We start from the raw sequence: 17,988 nt of genomic DNA on the forward strand, positions 1-17,988 counted from the left end.
TCCAGAAGGGCAAAATACATTTTTGAAGGTCTTAACCTAAATATTTGGTCTGGATTCTTGACACTGTATAGAACCAAAATAATTCTATAGACCCTTACCTTCAATTTAGAAGTGAAAACTGAACTTTAGCATCAACTTGAAATAAAAACAACACATTATCCATATCAGTCCTGGATGTGAATATTTGGTTTATTCAATGCTTAGAAACTGCCCACATCAGCGATCGTGAGGATAACACGATAATTCTGTATAAACATTGGCTGTGGCAAGATTGTAAGATTTAGACTTGTAAGACATGTTTTTATTAACCCATTAACCATTTTAAAGTAGCTACGAGGGACTTTCAGTTTGTGTTCATTCTTGCGGCCCCCTTTGGACCAAAGCGGTAGTGTTTTTACCACGCCAGCTGTTGTTCCTGGGTGAGCGTATACCCATGACAAAGGCATTAAGAAAAACTATATAAAAATAGATTTTTTTGCACTGATGGTCTCGTTTGCTGTTACATGTAATTTTTTGATCATCAGAGGAAAAATTTGACTGTTTCAGAAATATTTAAACGTTCCTCGTAGCAACTTTAAAGTTCTTTATATCGGATGCAAATGGTCACATTGGGTCGGAAATTCCTAAATTCTCTAAATTCCTTGTAGACATGTAGGGACCCCTGCCTGCTTGTCTGTCCGTCTGTCTGTCTGTCTGTCTGTCTGTGTCTCTGTCTGTGTATGTGTCTGTCTGTCTGTCTGCCTGTCTGCCTGCCTGCCTGACTGTGTTAATGACTCTTCAGCTTGTCCCCACACAGGGTCATAAGCACTCCGTACAGAAACCCTCCAGTCAGAATGAGCAACGTGCTGGAGGCCGGATTCAGCGACATCACCGCTCCAAAGAACATGTAGAAGAAGAGCAGAATGATTAGCGTTCTGTAGCTAGCTAGCGTGCGCAGGCTTACGCGGGGCTGCCGGCTAGCGTTAGCCTCTAGCGCGCGGCGTGTGACGGGGCTTTGCTTCAGTTGGTTCGATGGGTCGCTCTGAGACAGGAAGTGACGAGACAAACGACCCAGGAAGTCCTGACGGGAACACAGCCCGCCCATGTGACCTCCCAACTGTAAGAGAAAGAAAGTATGGTTAATGTTAAAAACAACAGGTTTCTGTGTGTGTGTGTGTGTGTGTGTGTGTGTGTGTGTGTGTGTGTGTGTGTGTGTGTGTGTGTGTGTGTGTGTGTGTGGAAGGGGGGACAAGAGTAAAAAAAGGGTAAGGGGTCAAACCAGGTTTATGTTTGTGAATTTGTGTCACTCTCTGTATTTCTGTATTTGACAGTATGTGTATGAATGTGCGCATGCGTGTCTCTCTGTGTGTTAGGATTGCCATTTTTGTCTGTGTGTCTCTCTCTCTCCATCTTTCACCCTGTCTGTGTGTGTCTGTCTGTTTGTTTCTCTTTCTCTCTCTGTCTCTCTGCCTCTCTGTCTCTCTGTCTGTCTGTCTGTCTGTCTGTCTGTCTGTCTGTCTGTCTGTCTGTCTGTCTGTCTGTCTCTCACACTGTCTGTCTGTCTGTCTTTCTTCCTGTCTGTCTCTCACCCTGTCTGTCTGTCTGTCTGTCTCTCACCCTGTCTCTCTGTCTGTCTGTCTTTCTTCCTGTCTGTCTCTCACCCTGTCTGTCTGTCTGTCTGTCTCTCACCCTGTCTGTCTGTCTGTCTGTCTGTCTCTCACCCTGTCTCCCTGTCTGTCTCTCTGTCTGCCTGTCTGTCCATCTCCCTGTCTGTCTGTCTGTCTGTCTGTTTCCTTGTCTGTCTGCGTGTCTCTCTCACCTTGTCATTGACCAGAGAGGAGATCTTGTAGAACAGTCTGACCAGCAGAGCGTTCTCGTAGCTCCTGATTGGCTGCAGCTCAGGGTCGCCTTGGTAACGGATATCAAACCTACGCAGACCGCTGATCATCTACACACACACACACACACACAGTGAGAGAGAGACACACACACACACACACACACAGTGAGAGAGACACACACACACACACACACACACACACACACACACACACACACACACACACACACACACACACAGTGAGAGAGACACACACACACACACACACAGTGAGAGAGAGAGAGACACACAAACACATACAGTTATAGTCATTGCTGTTAAACCAACAGTTATAATGCACACAGTGTACATATAATACATTTATTGTAAAAAAAACTTGTTTCAAAAACGTAAAGTTGCTCCACGGACACACACACAAAGAGAGACACACATACACAGACACTCACAGCCAGACATACAGTCACACACACACACAGAGACGGACAGACAGACAGACACACACACAGAGACAGACAGACAGACAGACAGACAGACAGACAGACACACACACACACACACACACACAGAGACAGACAGACACACACACCTGTCTGCGGCCCAGGTCAGTCAGAATGAGCCCGTTGTCTCCCTGGATACAGTCTGGAAGCTGCTTGTTGTTTCCTTCGTCCTGAGAACAGCCCAGAGTGGAGATGAGCTGGGAGAGCTGACCGCTGTTCAGCTGGGAGGGAAAGACACAACAATAAAAGTAAGTATTACATAAATAGTATTTTTTTTTTGCTTTTTTTGACGATTTAGTTATTTTTTTCTGGGATTTTAAAGTTGTATTTTGTTTTAGCTTCTTTTTTTTTATACTTTTTTTGGGTCGTAAAGTGCCCCAATAAAACAGTCCCAAAAAGTTAGTTTTACTTCAACTAATGACTGAAACGTTCCCCTTATAATGTTCATAAATGTTTGTTAAGCTATGGAAACGCCAAATGCAATTAAAATTATGAAATATTTAAAACACATTTCTAAAATCTGAATGTTTTATAAAAAAAAATCTAAAAATGTCCTGTTGTAAAACCTAGTTGTCAAAAATCACTTTTGCATAATATATTTTGTTAAAAAATAAATAAGAAATTAAAACAGGTTTAAAAAAATAAAATAAATTTAAATATTCTTTCTAAAATAAATGATGTGGGCCGCCCCCACCCCAAAAAAAGGCCGTTGACTTGGGAATATATTGTGAAATATTTAAAAGTTCCCGGTAGCACCTTTAAGTGATAGTAAACAACATTGTCAGTGCCTCTAACCTTGAATATAGTACATAGATTCTCGAGCGCTCTGTTGTGCACTGATGGTCTCGTTTGCTGTTACATGTAATTTATGATCATCAGAGGAAAAATTGGACTGTTTCAGAAATATTTAAAAGTTCCTCGTAGCACCTTTAATTTGTAGTAAACAACATTGTCAGTGACTCTTACCTTGAATATAGTGCAGAGGTTCTCCAGTGCTCTGTCCAGGAACTCGTGTGTTTTCTTCAGACACTCCCCGCTCTCCTCCGGTTCACTCAGAGTGTTGTTGCTGTGTGACGGTCCCAAGCCGAACCAGGACAACACAGAGGAGCCAGAGGCCACCTCGCTGCAGTGGTCTGAGATACGCTTTGCTGTCTGACGCGCAGACGCTATTATCTGGATCAGTTTCATCACCTGGGGATATAATGGAGAAAAAAATAAATTGTGAAACAATTTGCTACAAAATTAAGTCGGTTTAGACCAACTTTACACTGATTTATGGTTAAGTATTTTGTCTCCAGCCTAAAAAGGTTTTTTTTTTGTAAAAACTGGTGTCTTTTACAGTAAAAGATACTTTTAAAACAGACTGTTGTAAAAAGAAACATCTGAAAAAAAAACAAAAAAAAAACAAACAAAAAAAACTGGTAAAAACATAGGGTAAAAAGAAAAAAAATATGTGTGAGACTAAATGGGCATGTAATCAAAGAGGCCCAACCGTAACTAGCAACATGCCTGTATACAGAGCCTAGGCTGTGTATTGATCAATTTGTTTCAGTGCACACACAGAACAGACAGGTAGCAGATCATGAGGAAAAACTCACTGATTTTGACAAATTATTTTGACAACAAGCGTTCTCCAGAATCACTGACTACACCTCTCAATCTCTGCCCAGAGGTCAGTTCCAAACATCTGTATGTGTTGTTAATACAAAGCCTAGGCTCTGTAAACAGGTTATATATAGTGTATGTGTGGTTACTTCACAGCCTAGGCTCTGTAAACAGTACAGTAATACCCAGCCTAGCCTCTGCAAACAGGTGTATAAACTCACGGCTGCCCTGAGGTCGGTCCCAAACATCTGCTTGTACTGACAGTCCTGTCCCTCCAGCGCGTAGACGTGACTCTTCACTCTGAACACCACGTCCGTTACCACGCGTTGCCTCGACGACAGGAAGCTGCCTCCCTGATTGGGCGAGAGGTTGCCGAGGTAACCGCGGGGCTGGCGGTGATGTAATACGTGTTCCGGCTCCAGGAACAACTGCTCTCCTGGTGGGAGGAACGAAATGTTTGGGGTTTAAACAATATTTTACATTATGAATTTGAATTGAAGGAGGGGGTTTGTTTACATTCACAGAGCCTGCAGTTAGTTTACTAAACATATTTTCTCTACAAATAATTCTTAGTATTGAATAATTCTATCATCATAAATCAGACGTAAATTATTTGGAGGAACCTGGAACCAAACAGGTAAGACTAGAATATGTTTGTAAACCAAACTGTGGGTCCTGCTGCTGTAAAAAAACAACAACAACAGTGAAACAGTAACTTTTCAGGAAGCTTTCTAACTTCAAACAGTGTTCACAGGGATCACATTTTCCTGTGAGGAAAGTTTGTTTATTAAGAGAATTTACCTTAGAAAATGTTCACTTTTCTGACACAGCCTAAGTTACACACTGCACCTTTAAGTACGTTCTCATGTCTGTCTCTTTTCCATTTTCACCTTTCAGTATCATCTCAGCGAAGTTGGGTTGTACGAACACCTTTGCGACTGAGACCCTGTTTCCACCTGGCATTAATATGTGGTTCTGAGGAATCCGATCGTTATATGTAAATGTAATATGCTTGTTCACACCTGGCCTTAACAATGCGTCTTCTATGCGCGTTTGCGATCCGGATTCGAATTCCCCGCGCTGTATGGAAATCAGCTCGTACACCGCAGTTGAGTGGGCGGGGCCTAATGTGTATGAGATGCGCATACGCGTTTCCACTGTTAATGGGTATGTGGATAAGTGGTCTCAAACCACCTCCGAATGTGGATAATTTCAATGCGCATTGAGCGTGTTTCCACCTGTAGTTAGCGCGATCGGATCCTAAAAACCACATATTAATGCCAGGTGGAAACAGGGTCTGAGTGACTGAGTGAGTGACTGAATCTATCTGTCTGTCTGTCTGTCTGCCTGCCTGTCTCTCTTCCATTCGTACCTTTCTGTATCATCTCGGCGAGGTTGGGTTGGACGAACACCTTTGCGACTCTGAACACCATCAGAGCGTTCTTGGCGTTGACCAGATCGGTCCTCACGGCTCGGTTGAGAAACACCTGGAACAGCTTGGTGTACATGAGCAGGTTCTCCTGGACAAAAGACTCCCTGGAAACACAAAGGGAAAATATCACTATTAAAACGCTTATAAATGCTTTGATATCTGGCTTATAGAGTTCTCTAATACTTTAAATATGGAGAAAATTTGTTATGAGATTTCAGAGAAAGCAAGAAAAATGTAAACAGATACGTCAGCCTTTCCTTGACTATATAACAGTACTGAAGGAACCTACATGACACCTCGTTGACTTTTTATTTTCTGCTTAACATTTGTCTATAGTTTAAACAATGTCCTTAGAAACCTGTGAAGTAGAGTACGCCATGTTAGTTTTTTTTTGTTTTGTCTTTTGTTTTTGTGTTTATTTCCAAAAATAAAGTATTAAAAAAACAGAGCCTATAAATAAAAAATTTTCACCTTAATTATCATCACCTGTATTAAGTCCTTAAAGGTACAGTGTGTAATAGTGCAGTCTTATGTAGTTGTCAGTGCTCCCTTGCTAACCCCTCCTTTTGGGAGAATTTACAGAAACTGCAGTGGCCTTCAAGGACAACAAGCTAGTAACTAAAAGATGATTTTTTTTTACAAAAACTAAAAACACTTGCTATATTGTTTCAGTCATCTTTGTGAGAAAACAAAATCCACGTTCTATAAAAAAGACTTGGAATGAGACTCACCATTTGTCTGGTACGGTTCTGTTCTGGTCGGTCTGAGGGTTTGGCTTCTCGTCTGTGTATCTCCACGGCTGGATGTAGCTTAGCCACGTCTCCAACACCTAAACACACAGACAAAAAGAGACAGACAGACAGAGAGACAGACACAGACAGACAGACAGACACAGACAGACAGACAGACAGACAGACACACACACACACACTCATTTAAAGGAATAGCAGCAGGTGTGTGTGTGTGTGTGTTTCTGATTTAAGTGACTTTCGGGGACACGCTATACTTAAAAGGAATATTTAAAAAAAACATTCCTTTAACTGTCCGTGCATTTTTGAAGAAAAATATTTCTTGAAAAATATTTACAGATAAACTAAATGCTGAAACTAAAAGTCTTTCTACAATGTTCATGGCTACAATAATCACTAAGTTAAGATGATATCACGACAGGCTGCTTGTTTGTTAATTCACAGAGTACAAGTTATCACTAGCTATAAGACACAAGGCTCCTTGGGGTAATAAATATATTACTAAATATGTATTTTTTTTTTTTTTACTTTTTATTTATACAGGTAAATCCCATTGAGATCGGAGACTATTTCAAGGGAGACCTGTTTCCATTCCCACGTTACCATTCACACACACACATTCATACACCGATAGCAGGCAAACTATCGACATTCACACGAGGAAAGGTGGGGGAAGTGTCTTGCCCAAGGACACAACAACCACGACACAAGCGGCAGGGCGGGAATCGAACCGCCAACCCTTCGACCTGCCCTACCAACTGAGCCCCAGTCGCTTGGGGTAATACATATAAATATATAACTAAATATGTATCTTGTGTGTGAGAGACGTACCGCTCTGAACGATGCGTCCAGAGGCCAGTGACCGAAGCAATGCTGCAGAAACAGGTAAAGTTTCTGTTGGACAAAACGCTGCACCACCACTCTGTAGACAGGAGGAAATATAAAATACAACATTTTAGGCTTTTTAACAGGGAAATTCATATAATATAATATCAACTAATAACATGTAATAAACAATAAAAAAAACAGATCCTAAGAAATATTTTGAGATTTGTTTAAACTTCAGAATAAATAATTACAAATCATAAAGTCCTTCTCCCAATGTCTAAGCAAATTGAAAGATTTATTTAAAATATCTTTATACTAACTCATTTCAGATGCTTTACTATCATGCAACTATCTCCCCAGATGAAGGATTTGTGGATTTGTGGTTTTAAACAAAGGGCTTTACAGTAGACATATTTATCATATGATCATCAGAGGAAAAATTAGACTGTTTCAGAAATATTTAAAAAGTTCCTCCTAGCTACTTTAAAGGCCTACTTCACCAGTTGGAATATGAAGGTGTATTGAACTCGGAGATCCTATGAAGTATAAATGTGCAAACATTTTTTAAATCGGATCATCCTAGCCTGAGAAAAGGCAGAAAGAGTGTTTTATGGTCTCACTGTCCAACCCTACATTTCTCTTTCTGTGATGTCACACAAAGAGAAATGTCTTTTCTCATGCTAGGAAATGTCTTTTCTCAGGCTAGGATGATCCGATTTAATTTTTTTTTTGCACATTTATACTACATAGGATCTCAGAGTTCAATACACCTTTATATTCCAACTGGTGAAGTAGGCCTTTAACTAATCTAATGCCTTTTAGCATCCCTGTATCCTTGAAACCCTGGTAGACAGATGTAATGTTTACTATCATACAACTATCTTCCCAAATTACATAGTATGAACGATTTTGTGGATGTGTGGTTCTTAACAAAGGGCTTTACAGTAGTTTCATATGTATCCGACCTCTTGAATTCCTTGTATCATTGCTAGACAGTGTAATGTTAACTATCATACAACTATCTCCCCAGATGACATAGTAAAAAGCATTTTTCAGATTCGGGTTCTTAAAGGCCTACTTCACCGGTTTGAATATGAAGGTGTATTGAATTCTGAGATCCTATGTAGTATAAATGTGCAAAAAAAATTAAAATCGGTTCATCCTAGCCTGAGAAAAGGCAGAAAGAGTGTTTTTTTTAACCCTATATTTCTCCTTCTCGTGACATCACAGAAAGAGAAATATAGGGTTAAAAAAAAAACTTACTTTGTAAATATTACTGTGACGTCACAGTAAAAGACATCACAGTAGTTATATGTATCTCCTATTACCTCTTGAATTCCTCGAGCGGGCTGGCGTGAGTGTGAGAGTGTGCGGAGGGAGAGCTGGAAATCTGCTCCGGCTTCTGGCTGTTTGAAAAGGCGTGGAGATGTTTGACCAGCAGACGAACCACCAACACATGCTCCTCAGAAGGGGTGAACGGTTCCTACGGAGAAAATAAGTTTAAAAAAGTCATTTTAACTAAATGCTACATAAAAAATAAAAATAAACTAGTGTAGTGCCTGGACACTCGGTAATTTCAAGTTGATGTGAAAGTTCAGTTTTCACTTATAAATTGAAGGTAAGGGTCTGTAGAACTATTTTGGTTCGAGTGTCAAGAAACAATTTTTTTTTTGTAGCCCATCTTCCAAAATGGCCTCAATCGAAATCATACATCTTTGAAGGTCTTAGTTAAAAAAATTAAAAAAATTAAAAATTCTGGTTTGTTGACACTTGACCAAAAATTGTGCTAAAGACCCTTATACCTTCAATTTAGAAGTTAAAATGAAACTTTTGCATCAATTTTAAGTGAAAACATCAATTTAATGAACTAACTTCCAGCCAAATCAAAATGCATCGCAGTCCCAAAGCAGCAAAGCAGATAGACACCAACGGCACAAAGTTTTTTCTACAGAGTAAAGAGGTCTCACGGTTTTACAGAAGCTACGGTGGCCTTCAAGGACAAGAAGCTATAGTTACTAAAGATGGCATCATCCACCACTGCCTCAAGTCTTTCCACAATATCAAGTGATGAAGGTGAAGATGTATTTAGTTATTTATTCTATAGTACTTCTTCTTCTTCTTGGTCTTCCAACAGGTGCATTTCTCCCAGAACGCCCACTATATATAAAAACGTGTAAGGCCGTTAAGTTTGTCCGTTCTGTGCTACTGTAGAAACATGGCGGTGCAACATGGCGGCCTCAGCGCCCCGCTCCTATGTAGATATAAAAGGCTCATTCTAAGCTCATAAAAAACAAGAGATTATTAAAACATACTTCTGAATATTATATTCCATTTCTATAAAGTCTGTTCTGAAAAAAGCTATTTCCCTTTATATGATTTGTTTAAAATTATCACTTGATAATGTTCAAATTACATTACTTAGAAAGAAAAGTGGGACCTCAATACTCCATTACCTGCTTATAGCAAAAGCTGCTTTGTTCAAATGATGCAATGTCTCGTCAATATACAACCAATATAGTTGTAAATTACTTTCAACATGAATTTAGGCAAAATAATTAAAATAATTAAGAAAATTAAGAAATGTTTTACTTTGACTCATGTTAAAATAAAGATGGTTGAACTCATAGGATCATCTTTTGCGTCACATAACAGCGACAAAGAGAGAGAAACGTGTATCAAGCACATCAACACGTAAAAGCCAGAAGCAAACCACACCAGACTGAGTGTTAAAAATCATGCATTAAAATAAATAATAATAAATACATTTTAAAAAACGCACGCAAAGCAGTAAAAAAAAAAAAGAAAAAAAAGCTTTGATTTCAACTGCAAGGCTTCATTCCAGGATTACGTTTGTTGTCAAGGATACTTCTCTGGAAATTCCAAATTTGCTGATTTTAAAGTAATCAATTTGATATATAGATCTCATCAAGAAGGCACTTTGCCAGTTGATTACTGACATTAAAACAATAGTTTTTTTTTTGTATTGCAAATTTTGTTGAATGAATAAAAATTTAAATTTTCAGAAAAACAAACAATGTTTCTGAATGCAGTGTCTTGCCCTAATAAGGCGAGTTTCGGTTGTCTTTAATAATTTTGGTTGTGGTCTAAAATATATTGAGCATGTGTTGTCCAATGCAATTGTGATCTCTATGTCAAATAAGATCAAACATAACTATCTAAAAAAATGTGTAAGGAAGAAAATTAGAATGTTCTAGAAAAAGCAAACCGCAAGCTTTGTTGGGCATTTTTAAAAAGGTGCTACGAGGAACTTTCAGTTTGTGTTCATTCTAGCGCCCCCCTTTGGACAAAGGTGGTAGTGTTTTAACCAACGCCAGCTGTTGTTCCTGGGTGAGCGTATACCCATGACAAAGGCATTTAGAAAAATGTAATAAAAATAGCATTCTTTGCACTGATGGTCTCGTTTGCATGTAATTTATGATCATCAGAGGAAAACATTTGACTGTTTCAGAAAATATTTCAAATGTTCCTTGTAGCGCCTATAAAATAGAAAAAAAAAGCCTTCTATTAAGCATTTCCCTGTTGACTGTAGCAGTGTTAATGCCTCAGCTATTGCGTCCCTATGAGAAAAGTAGCCTTGACGTTAGCTTAAGGGGTTTAACTATAGTGTTTTACCTCGAGGAGTGAATGAAAAGGTAAAAGTACTTGGTAGGAGTGTTGTGGTGGTAAAGCAACGCTGGGCTGCACCGGCATGCTGGACATACTGAGACGATACTGCAGCAAGGCCAGCTGTTCACCCAGGCCACCACCAGGGGGGAGGAGAGGGGGATGACGGGAGAAAAGGAGAGAAAAGGAGGGATAGAGAAGGAGATAGAAAGGTGGAAGGGATAGGGAAAGATGGCAGGAGGAAGGTTTTATAAGAATCGGAAATAAAAAAAGGATAAAAATAAGGCAACACACAAATAAAATAAAATAAAATAAAATAAGAAAAAAGAAAAAGAGTAATAAATAGATCAATAAAAAATACAGGGGGATGAGGAAAGAAAGGAGAGAAAACGACAAGAACGGAAGGATAGAGAAGGAGGGTGGAAGGGATAGGGAAACGGAATGTTTCATAAGAATCAGACAAGAGGAGTCAACCACACACACAGAAATAAGATTGAAATCGTGATTTTTTTTATCAGAGAAAATATATATTTGGCAACCAAAAAAAAGTGAAAATGTTTAAAAAAGGAAAAGTAGCACAACAAAAGATTAGGGGAACAATAGTGGAGGGATAGAAGGAAGGAAGGGATAGGGACAGATGGTAGTGGAAGGTTTTATAAGAATCGGACAAAAGGAAGCCAACACACACACACACACAGAAACAGACACACAGAGACACACACACACACAGAAATAAGATGGGGGGTTTGTCATAAAGAAAATATTTGGTCGGAATAAAAAAAAGTTGTAGGAGGAAACAGTAGTAGAGACAAGGAGAGGAGACAAACACAAAACACATATTGACTGTGAGAACACAACGGTTAAAGGTGCAGTCAGTGATTCTGGAGAACGCCTGTTGTCAAAATCAGTGAATATCTCCTCATGATCCACTACCTGTCTGTACTTAATACACAGCCTAGGCTCTGTATTTGGCAGGAAAACAAAGGGACGCAGGGTTTGGGGCCCCGTAGCTACTAACATAATGCCTGTTAACAGAGCCTACGCTTTTCAGCACACACACACACCACAACACACGCACACACACACACACGTAGCAGAACATTGGAGATATTCAGTGAGTAATTTTGACAAAAAGCGTTCTCCAGAATCACTGACTCCACCTTTAATTGCTAGTAGGATGCTTTTCTACACTACTCACACAAAGGGTTACATGGTTATAAGGATGGGAAATTATACATTAACATTGTAAGGAGAAACACTGCAGGTGAAAAGAGTAAAATATTTAACTAATAGATTTCATCATGAAACTTTGCCAGTTGATTACTGACATTCAGACTATTATTTTGTGTATTAAAATGCAATATGAAAATGTGGTAATATCAAACTAAAAAAAAAATCGAGATGTTGGATAAAGCCAGAGTTAAAACAAGTATTTTGTTTTTAAAACATTACTGTTTAGTTTTTTTATACACATTTTGAAATAACTATGTAGAGGTCTTAAACATGCTTTTTCTGCATGTTCTTAAGATTTTTTTTGATCATAACTCAGACAATGAACAACATATGAACAAATTATGTTTGCTTCAAAAATATTGAAAGAAAAAACTTATGTTGAGATAATGTCCTTTAAAGATGGTTGTATAGGAGAAATATACAGACGCAAACAGACAAGGTTTAGTCAAATTAACACCTGAATGAACATGTTGGACCTTTGATTTATACTAGTATGAAAGAAGACATGTTATGGAAGATAAATAGACAAAAATCTCTAAATTGACCAGTGCTTGAAAAAATGTGTCTTACCTGCAGTGTCTCAACTTAAATCAAATTTTACATATACAGCCCTGGAAAAAATTTACGAGACCACTCCATATGTTCAGTGTCTCTTGTTTTATTCTTTAGAGACATATGTTTGAGTACAATGAACATTTTGGTTTTATAATATAAACTACTGACAACATTTCTACCAAATTCACAATAAAAATATTGTCCTTTAGAGCACTTTCAATAAGTAATGTAGAGATGAAGATTTAAGAAAAATCCAGACTAGTCTCTTAGTTTTTTCCGGGGCTGTAACTTTAAATAATTCCCATCCCTACTATTGACATTAACAGAGTGAAAATGAAAACTGAAATGTTCTGCTTTGCGCCAATGAAACATTTAAGAATCTGAATTAAGAGTCATTAGTTTAGTTTCAGTTCATTCTTCACAAGATGGACACAGAACAGAACACAATGACTCAACAACACATTTGTTAATATGTACAGCATTTAAAAGATGCTTCGAGGAACTTTTTAGTTTGTGTTAATTCTAGCGCACCCTTTGGACAAAAGCCGTAGTGTTTTTACTACGCCAGCTGTTGTTCCTGGGTGAGCGTATACCCGTGAGAAAGGCATTAAGAAAAACTATATAAAAATAGCTTTCCTTGCACTGATGGTCTCATTTGCTGTTACATGTAATTTATGATCATCAGAGGGAAAACTGAGACTGTTTCAGAATTATTTAAAAGTTCCTAGTAGCACCTTTAATATGTATTTAAAGTGGGAGCATTTAGTATCAGGGAGGTGCACTGTATACAAACAGTAGTGCTTTTGATGAAGGCTTTTGTTAGCATGTTAAAAGGGACATTTCACTATTTCCTATGCAGCCTCATGTAGCAGTAATGTAGCTCAAGTTCTTTGAAATAACTGTTGATACTTTGGTAACATCAAAGGTGCACTATGCCGTTTATATACACACACACACACACACACACACACACACACACACACACACACGCAAATGAGGAAAAGCAGCAAAAGCACTTATTTCAGGAACACATGCAACTTTCCTTAATGCAGTAGCTCTGTCACTAATCACACGCTATCAGTTCTAAAAGGGATTTTAAAATCTTATTCTATGATATACAAGAAAAGGTGAAGCGTCTAAATGTCTGCTGTGTAATCACACTGCAAGATACTCAAAACAAAATCGATAAAATAAAGAAGCAGATGGGGCTAGGGGTGTGTGTGTGTGTGTGTGTGTGTGTGTGTGCGTGTGTGTAGCCAGTGGACAGCCAGCTATGCGTTGCTGCAGTGAGTAGCGTGAAAGTATTGACTCTTACCTTCACCTGAGGAGACTGAAGTTTCTGGTACAACTCCAACGAGTAGTGATGGAGCCAGATCTCCACAAACATCTGAGGACACACACACACACACACACACACACACACACACACACACACACACACACACACACACACACACACACACACACACACACACACACACACACACACACACACACACACACACACACACACACACACACACACACACACACACACACGCACGCACACACACACAATTAGATTAAAGTCAGAGCATAAAAAGTTAAAGTATAGCTGTTAATATTTCTAGAATATTGAAATTTTTTAGCTTTCAAACTCAAAACCAGAATTATATACGTTTCTACTCTAAACGTAAAATACTTTATTCCACTACACATTACCAGCACAGTAAAGGGCGTTTCAGACGGAATGCGTTTGTCGCCCCTGGCAATGCATTCTCAATGGAGAGGCGAGCGGGCAGAGAGAAGGCGCGGCGTTCTGTCAGGCGGCACGACAAGCGGGCGCACTCCCGTGGAACTGTCGCTTCCGTGCTTGTCGAACGCTTGCGCGCGCTCGTAGGGGCCGTTGGAAAAGTTGAGAACTGTTTATCTTTTTGTCGCGGCGGTTGAAAAATCACAATCGCGCTCCTCCGCCCGTCAGCGCAAAGCCGCGTGCCAGGCGACAACGCGAGCGGAGTGTCGCCTACCGTCTGAAACAGCCTTAACACACAGTTTGTCTTGTAGATGTTAATATTGTATTTTACCTGTAAGAGTGTCCATGTGTATGTAACATGAATAACTGTTGCTAATATCTGCTGCTGCTGCTTCTTTTTAAAATTTATTTATAAATATAAATCTGCATTTTACTTTTTTACCATGTATATTGATGCATTTTAGTGACTTGCTTGTGTCTTGTTGTATGTACTACAGCTGCTGCTGGATTTTTGAATTTCCCTGAAGGAGCACCCCCAAGGGATCAATAAAGTGTCTATCTATCTATCTATCTATCTATCTATCTATCTATGACTGTGTGGGTGCGTGTGACTATCTCTCTATGAATGTGTGTGTATTTTACCTGTAGCAGCGTCTCAGACCTCCATATCTCCTGGGCTGCGGGGTCTGCGGTGACGGACGGCTGGTGGAAGATGTGATGCTTCAGCAGACTCGGGCTGTGGACGCCGTAACCAGCAAACGACACAGTGGAGGCTCTGAGGGAGTACAGGTTAGAAAGAGAAGGATTTAGATGTTAAGTTGTGTGGTACTGCCATTGGTGTGTGTGTGTGTGTGTGTGTTTTGCTGTTAATTTATTTATTTTATTTATTTATTTTTAAACAAGTGACATCATGTAAAGCAACTGGCATTAAAATCCCTCATATAAAGATGAATATCGTTTGTATGGTGAGGACTGAAGTTGAAAAAGAAAGTTATAAAAAAGAAAATTGGTGGAAAAATACATTCATGTTATTTTTATGTACATATCAATTCTCAATGTATGTAAAAATGGCCTTAGGATAGGCCAAATAACATATTGAATTGATATGCCTGAAAAGGAGTAGGAAGAAGTATAAACTTATTGGATCCTACCCCTTTTCCACAGCTCAATAACTTTATAATAATAATAATTATTATTATTATTATTTTATTTTTATTTTTTATATATTTATACAATTCATATACACTCGACGCCATTGCAAATGAGGGCCACCCCTCAATTGGTCTCCCGAGGATAAACAAAAATCAAACAAAATGTAATGAAATATCCATCACATACATCCATACAAAAATACATCCACCATATGCATCCACACAATTCATACAACCATATCTCCATATTTGTACAACTCACATATCCATATCCACACATACATGCATCAAATATTAACCCGTCCTACCGTGGCGAGGGGGCAGTGACAGACCCTCTGGAGTCATTGAAAGGAGACGGGGGAACGCTTCCCTCACTGGGTAGAAAGTATTTGAGGTAAGTGTCCACCAGCACAAAGTACGCGCTGTCTGTGGAGCTGCCGTGGAGGCCGGGAGGGTAGCTCTGTGAACGAACACACATGGTTAGTCCTTATACAAGATACACATAAGGATTTGCAGCATCAGATCATTTATATATTCCCCAATATCTTCTAGAAATGCAATAAATGTGGCACTTAAAAGTAGCTACGATGAATTTTTAAATATTTCTGAAACAGTCTAATTTTCCCAACAGCAAACGAGACCATCAGCGCAAAGAATGCTATTTTTATATAGTTTTTCTTGATGCCTTTGTCATGGGTACGCTCCTTACTCTGAAAAACACACATAAGGATTTGCAGCATCAGATCAGAACATATATATATTTTTTTAAAGATTATTTTTTTGGCATTTTCAAGCTTTTTTTTATTAGATAGTACAGAGTTTAAATGGGGTGACAGAGAGAGAGAGAGAGAGAGAGAGAGAGAGAGGGGGGATGACCTGCAGTAAAGGTCCACGGGTCGGATTTGAACCCGTGACCACTGCAACGAAGGCCAGAGCCAATATGGTACACGCTCTATCCACTACGCCACCGGAGCGCCCCTCAGATCATTTATATATTCTCAAATAACTTCTGGAATTGTAACAAATGTGGCACTTAAAAAAGGTACAAGGAACTTTTATATATTTCTGAAACAGTCTAATTTTTCTAGCCTGGCTCCGCCCGCCTACCTACTTCCGCCCAAATTTCATTTTCCCTTCAGTAGTCAGTCTGGTGGTGGGGCGTATTAGTGAGGTTTTTCCGAACAGACTTCTGAGTATCCAATCAGCGAACAGAGGAAGTGGCAGGTCGAAGTCGCGCTCCAGTTTCAGTTGAATGCTGCGTTCCATTACGCTCGGAACTCGGAAATTTCCGACTTGGTAGTTCCGAGTTCCGACCTGTCTGTGTTCCAGTGCATCTGCTCGGGAAAGTATGGACGCCTAAAACCTTTCTCATCCAAATAACTAAACGTTAGGCTCTAACAAGTTACCGTTGCCAGGTACCGGTAGATCCATAGACTACAATATGTAGTGAAGTTGGAAATTTCCGAGTTCCCTGAACGCACCGTCAGAAGCCGGCTCACGACCAAACGTTATGCGATTGGTTGGCTAATCCAGAGTGGCACTGAGCAGATCCAATAGTTTTACACTTCAACAGACACCCGCCTCCAAGTGAGTTAACGTTTGCCAATTACAGCACTTCCAGACCTTCTGTACAAATGAAATGAAGTACGATGGTCTGGTAGCGCCAGGCTATAATTTTTCCTCTGATGATCATAAATTACATGTAACAGCAAATGAGACCATCAGTGCAAAAAGAAGGCTGTTTTTATGTTGTTTTATTAATGCCTTTGTCATGGGAAAAGTGAGAATGTTTCAGAAATATTGAAAAGTTCCTCGTAGCACCTTTAAGAAAACTTAGTCAAACTCACCTTTGGCGCGATGAGACAGTACGCAAAATTGAACATGAAGAATTCGAATGGATCTGCAGAACGTTAAGGAATAATAGGTGAAGCATTGGCTTACTTACACACACACACACACACACAGAAAAGGCTGTGTATTAACATTGGATTTTTTTCAGCCCACACACCTTATGGACAGGTAGCAGATTGTGAGGAGTTCTTCACTGATTTATTTATTTTTTTTAAGATATTTTTTTGGCATTTTTATGCTTTATTGATAGTGTAGAGACTGAGTTGAAATGGGGCAGAGAGGGGAGTGACATGCAGAGAACGACCGCGGGCTGGAATCGAACCCGGGTCCACTGCTGGCCGAGGCCCATTGGGGGGACGCCCTACCAACTGAGCTAAGGGCGCCCCCTTTTTTCACTGATTTTGACAAAAATAAAAGTTGTCAAGTAAGAATTCTCCAGAATCACTGACTACCCTTAAGAAAACCCAGACAGGTTAGTATCGGTGTTGGGTAAGAAAGAGGATATACTGAGGAAAGGAGAGATGTAGTAAACGTTGGTTGAAGGATACTGACCCTGAGAGAGAGAGAGAGAGAGAGAGAGAGAGAGAGAGAGACAGAGAGAGACACACAGAGAGAAAGAGAGAGAGACACACAGAGAGAAAGAGATAGATAGATAGATAGATAGATAGATAGATAGATAGACAGACAGACAGACAGACAGACAGACAGACAGACAGACAGACAGACAGACAGACAGACAGACAGACAGACAGACAGACAGACAGACAGACAGATAGAGAGGATATACTACAGCTAAGATAAATATACTAAACGTTGGGTAAAGGATACTGAGGGCCAGGTTTAGTGTGAGCAGACCGGACAGAGGAAACTGCAGCTTGTTGTGAAACAGAGGACAGTCTGGGAGAACGCCCT

At 39.5% G+C, this 17,988-nt stretch overlaps 1 protein-coding gene across 1 annotated transcript in view; it reads right to left on the reverse strand.

Moving 5' to 3' along the window:
• Positions 1 to 620: 620 nt before the first annotated feature.
• LOC307249194 (sphingomyelin phosphodiesterase 4-like) overlaps positions 621 to 17,988 on the reverse strand; it is a gene marked incomplete at its 5' end in the record, with an annotated part of 22,956 nt that continues 5,588 nt past the window's right edge. Inside the window, 15 exons of the mRNA XM_080025833.1 lie at positions 621 to 1,096; positions 1,799 to 1,927; positions 2,406 to 2,537; positions 3,283 to 3,507; positions 4,143 to 4,357; positions 5,294 to 5,457; positions 6,085 to 6,182; positions 6,934 to 7,024; positions 8,259 to 8,413; positions 10,594 to 10,677; positions 13,658 to 13,729; positions 14,717 to 14,849; positions 15,534 to 15,685; positions 17,073 to 17,125; positions 17,905 to 17,986. Of these exons, the coding sequence (XP_079881959.1) occupies positions 767 to 1,096; positions 1,799 to 1,927; positions 2,406 to 2,537; positions 3,283 to 3,507; positions 4,143 to 4,357; positions 5,294 to 5,457; positions 6,085 to 6,182; positions 6,934 to 7,024; positions 8,259 to 8,413; positions 10,594 to 10,677; positions 13,658 to 13,729; positions 14,717 to 14,849; positions 15,534 to 15,685; positions 17,073 to 17,125; positions 17,905 to 17,986 (2,115 nt within the window). The 3' untranslated portion in view covers positions 621 to 766. The remainder of the gene's footprint in view (positions 1,097 to 1,798; positions 1,928 to 2,405; positions 2,538 to 3,282; positions 3,508 to 4,142; positions 4,358 to 5,293; positions 5,458 to 6,084; positions 6,183 to 6,933; positions 7,025 to 8,258; positions 8,414 to 10,593; positions 10,678 to 13,657; positions 13,730 to 14,716; positions 14,850 to 15,533; positions 15,686 to 17,072; positions 17,126 to 17,904; positions 17,987 to 17,988) is intronic.

This window comes from Ammodytes marinus (assembly GCF_949987685.1).
Source record: "Ammodytes marinus genome assembly, chromosome: 4".
Lineage (NCBI taxonomy): Eukaryota > Metazoa > Chordata > Actinopteri > Uranoscopiformes > Ammodytidae > Ammodytes > Ammodytes marinus.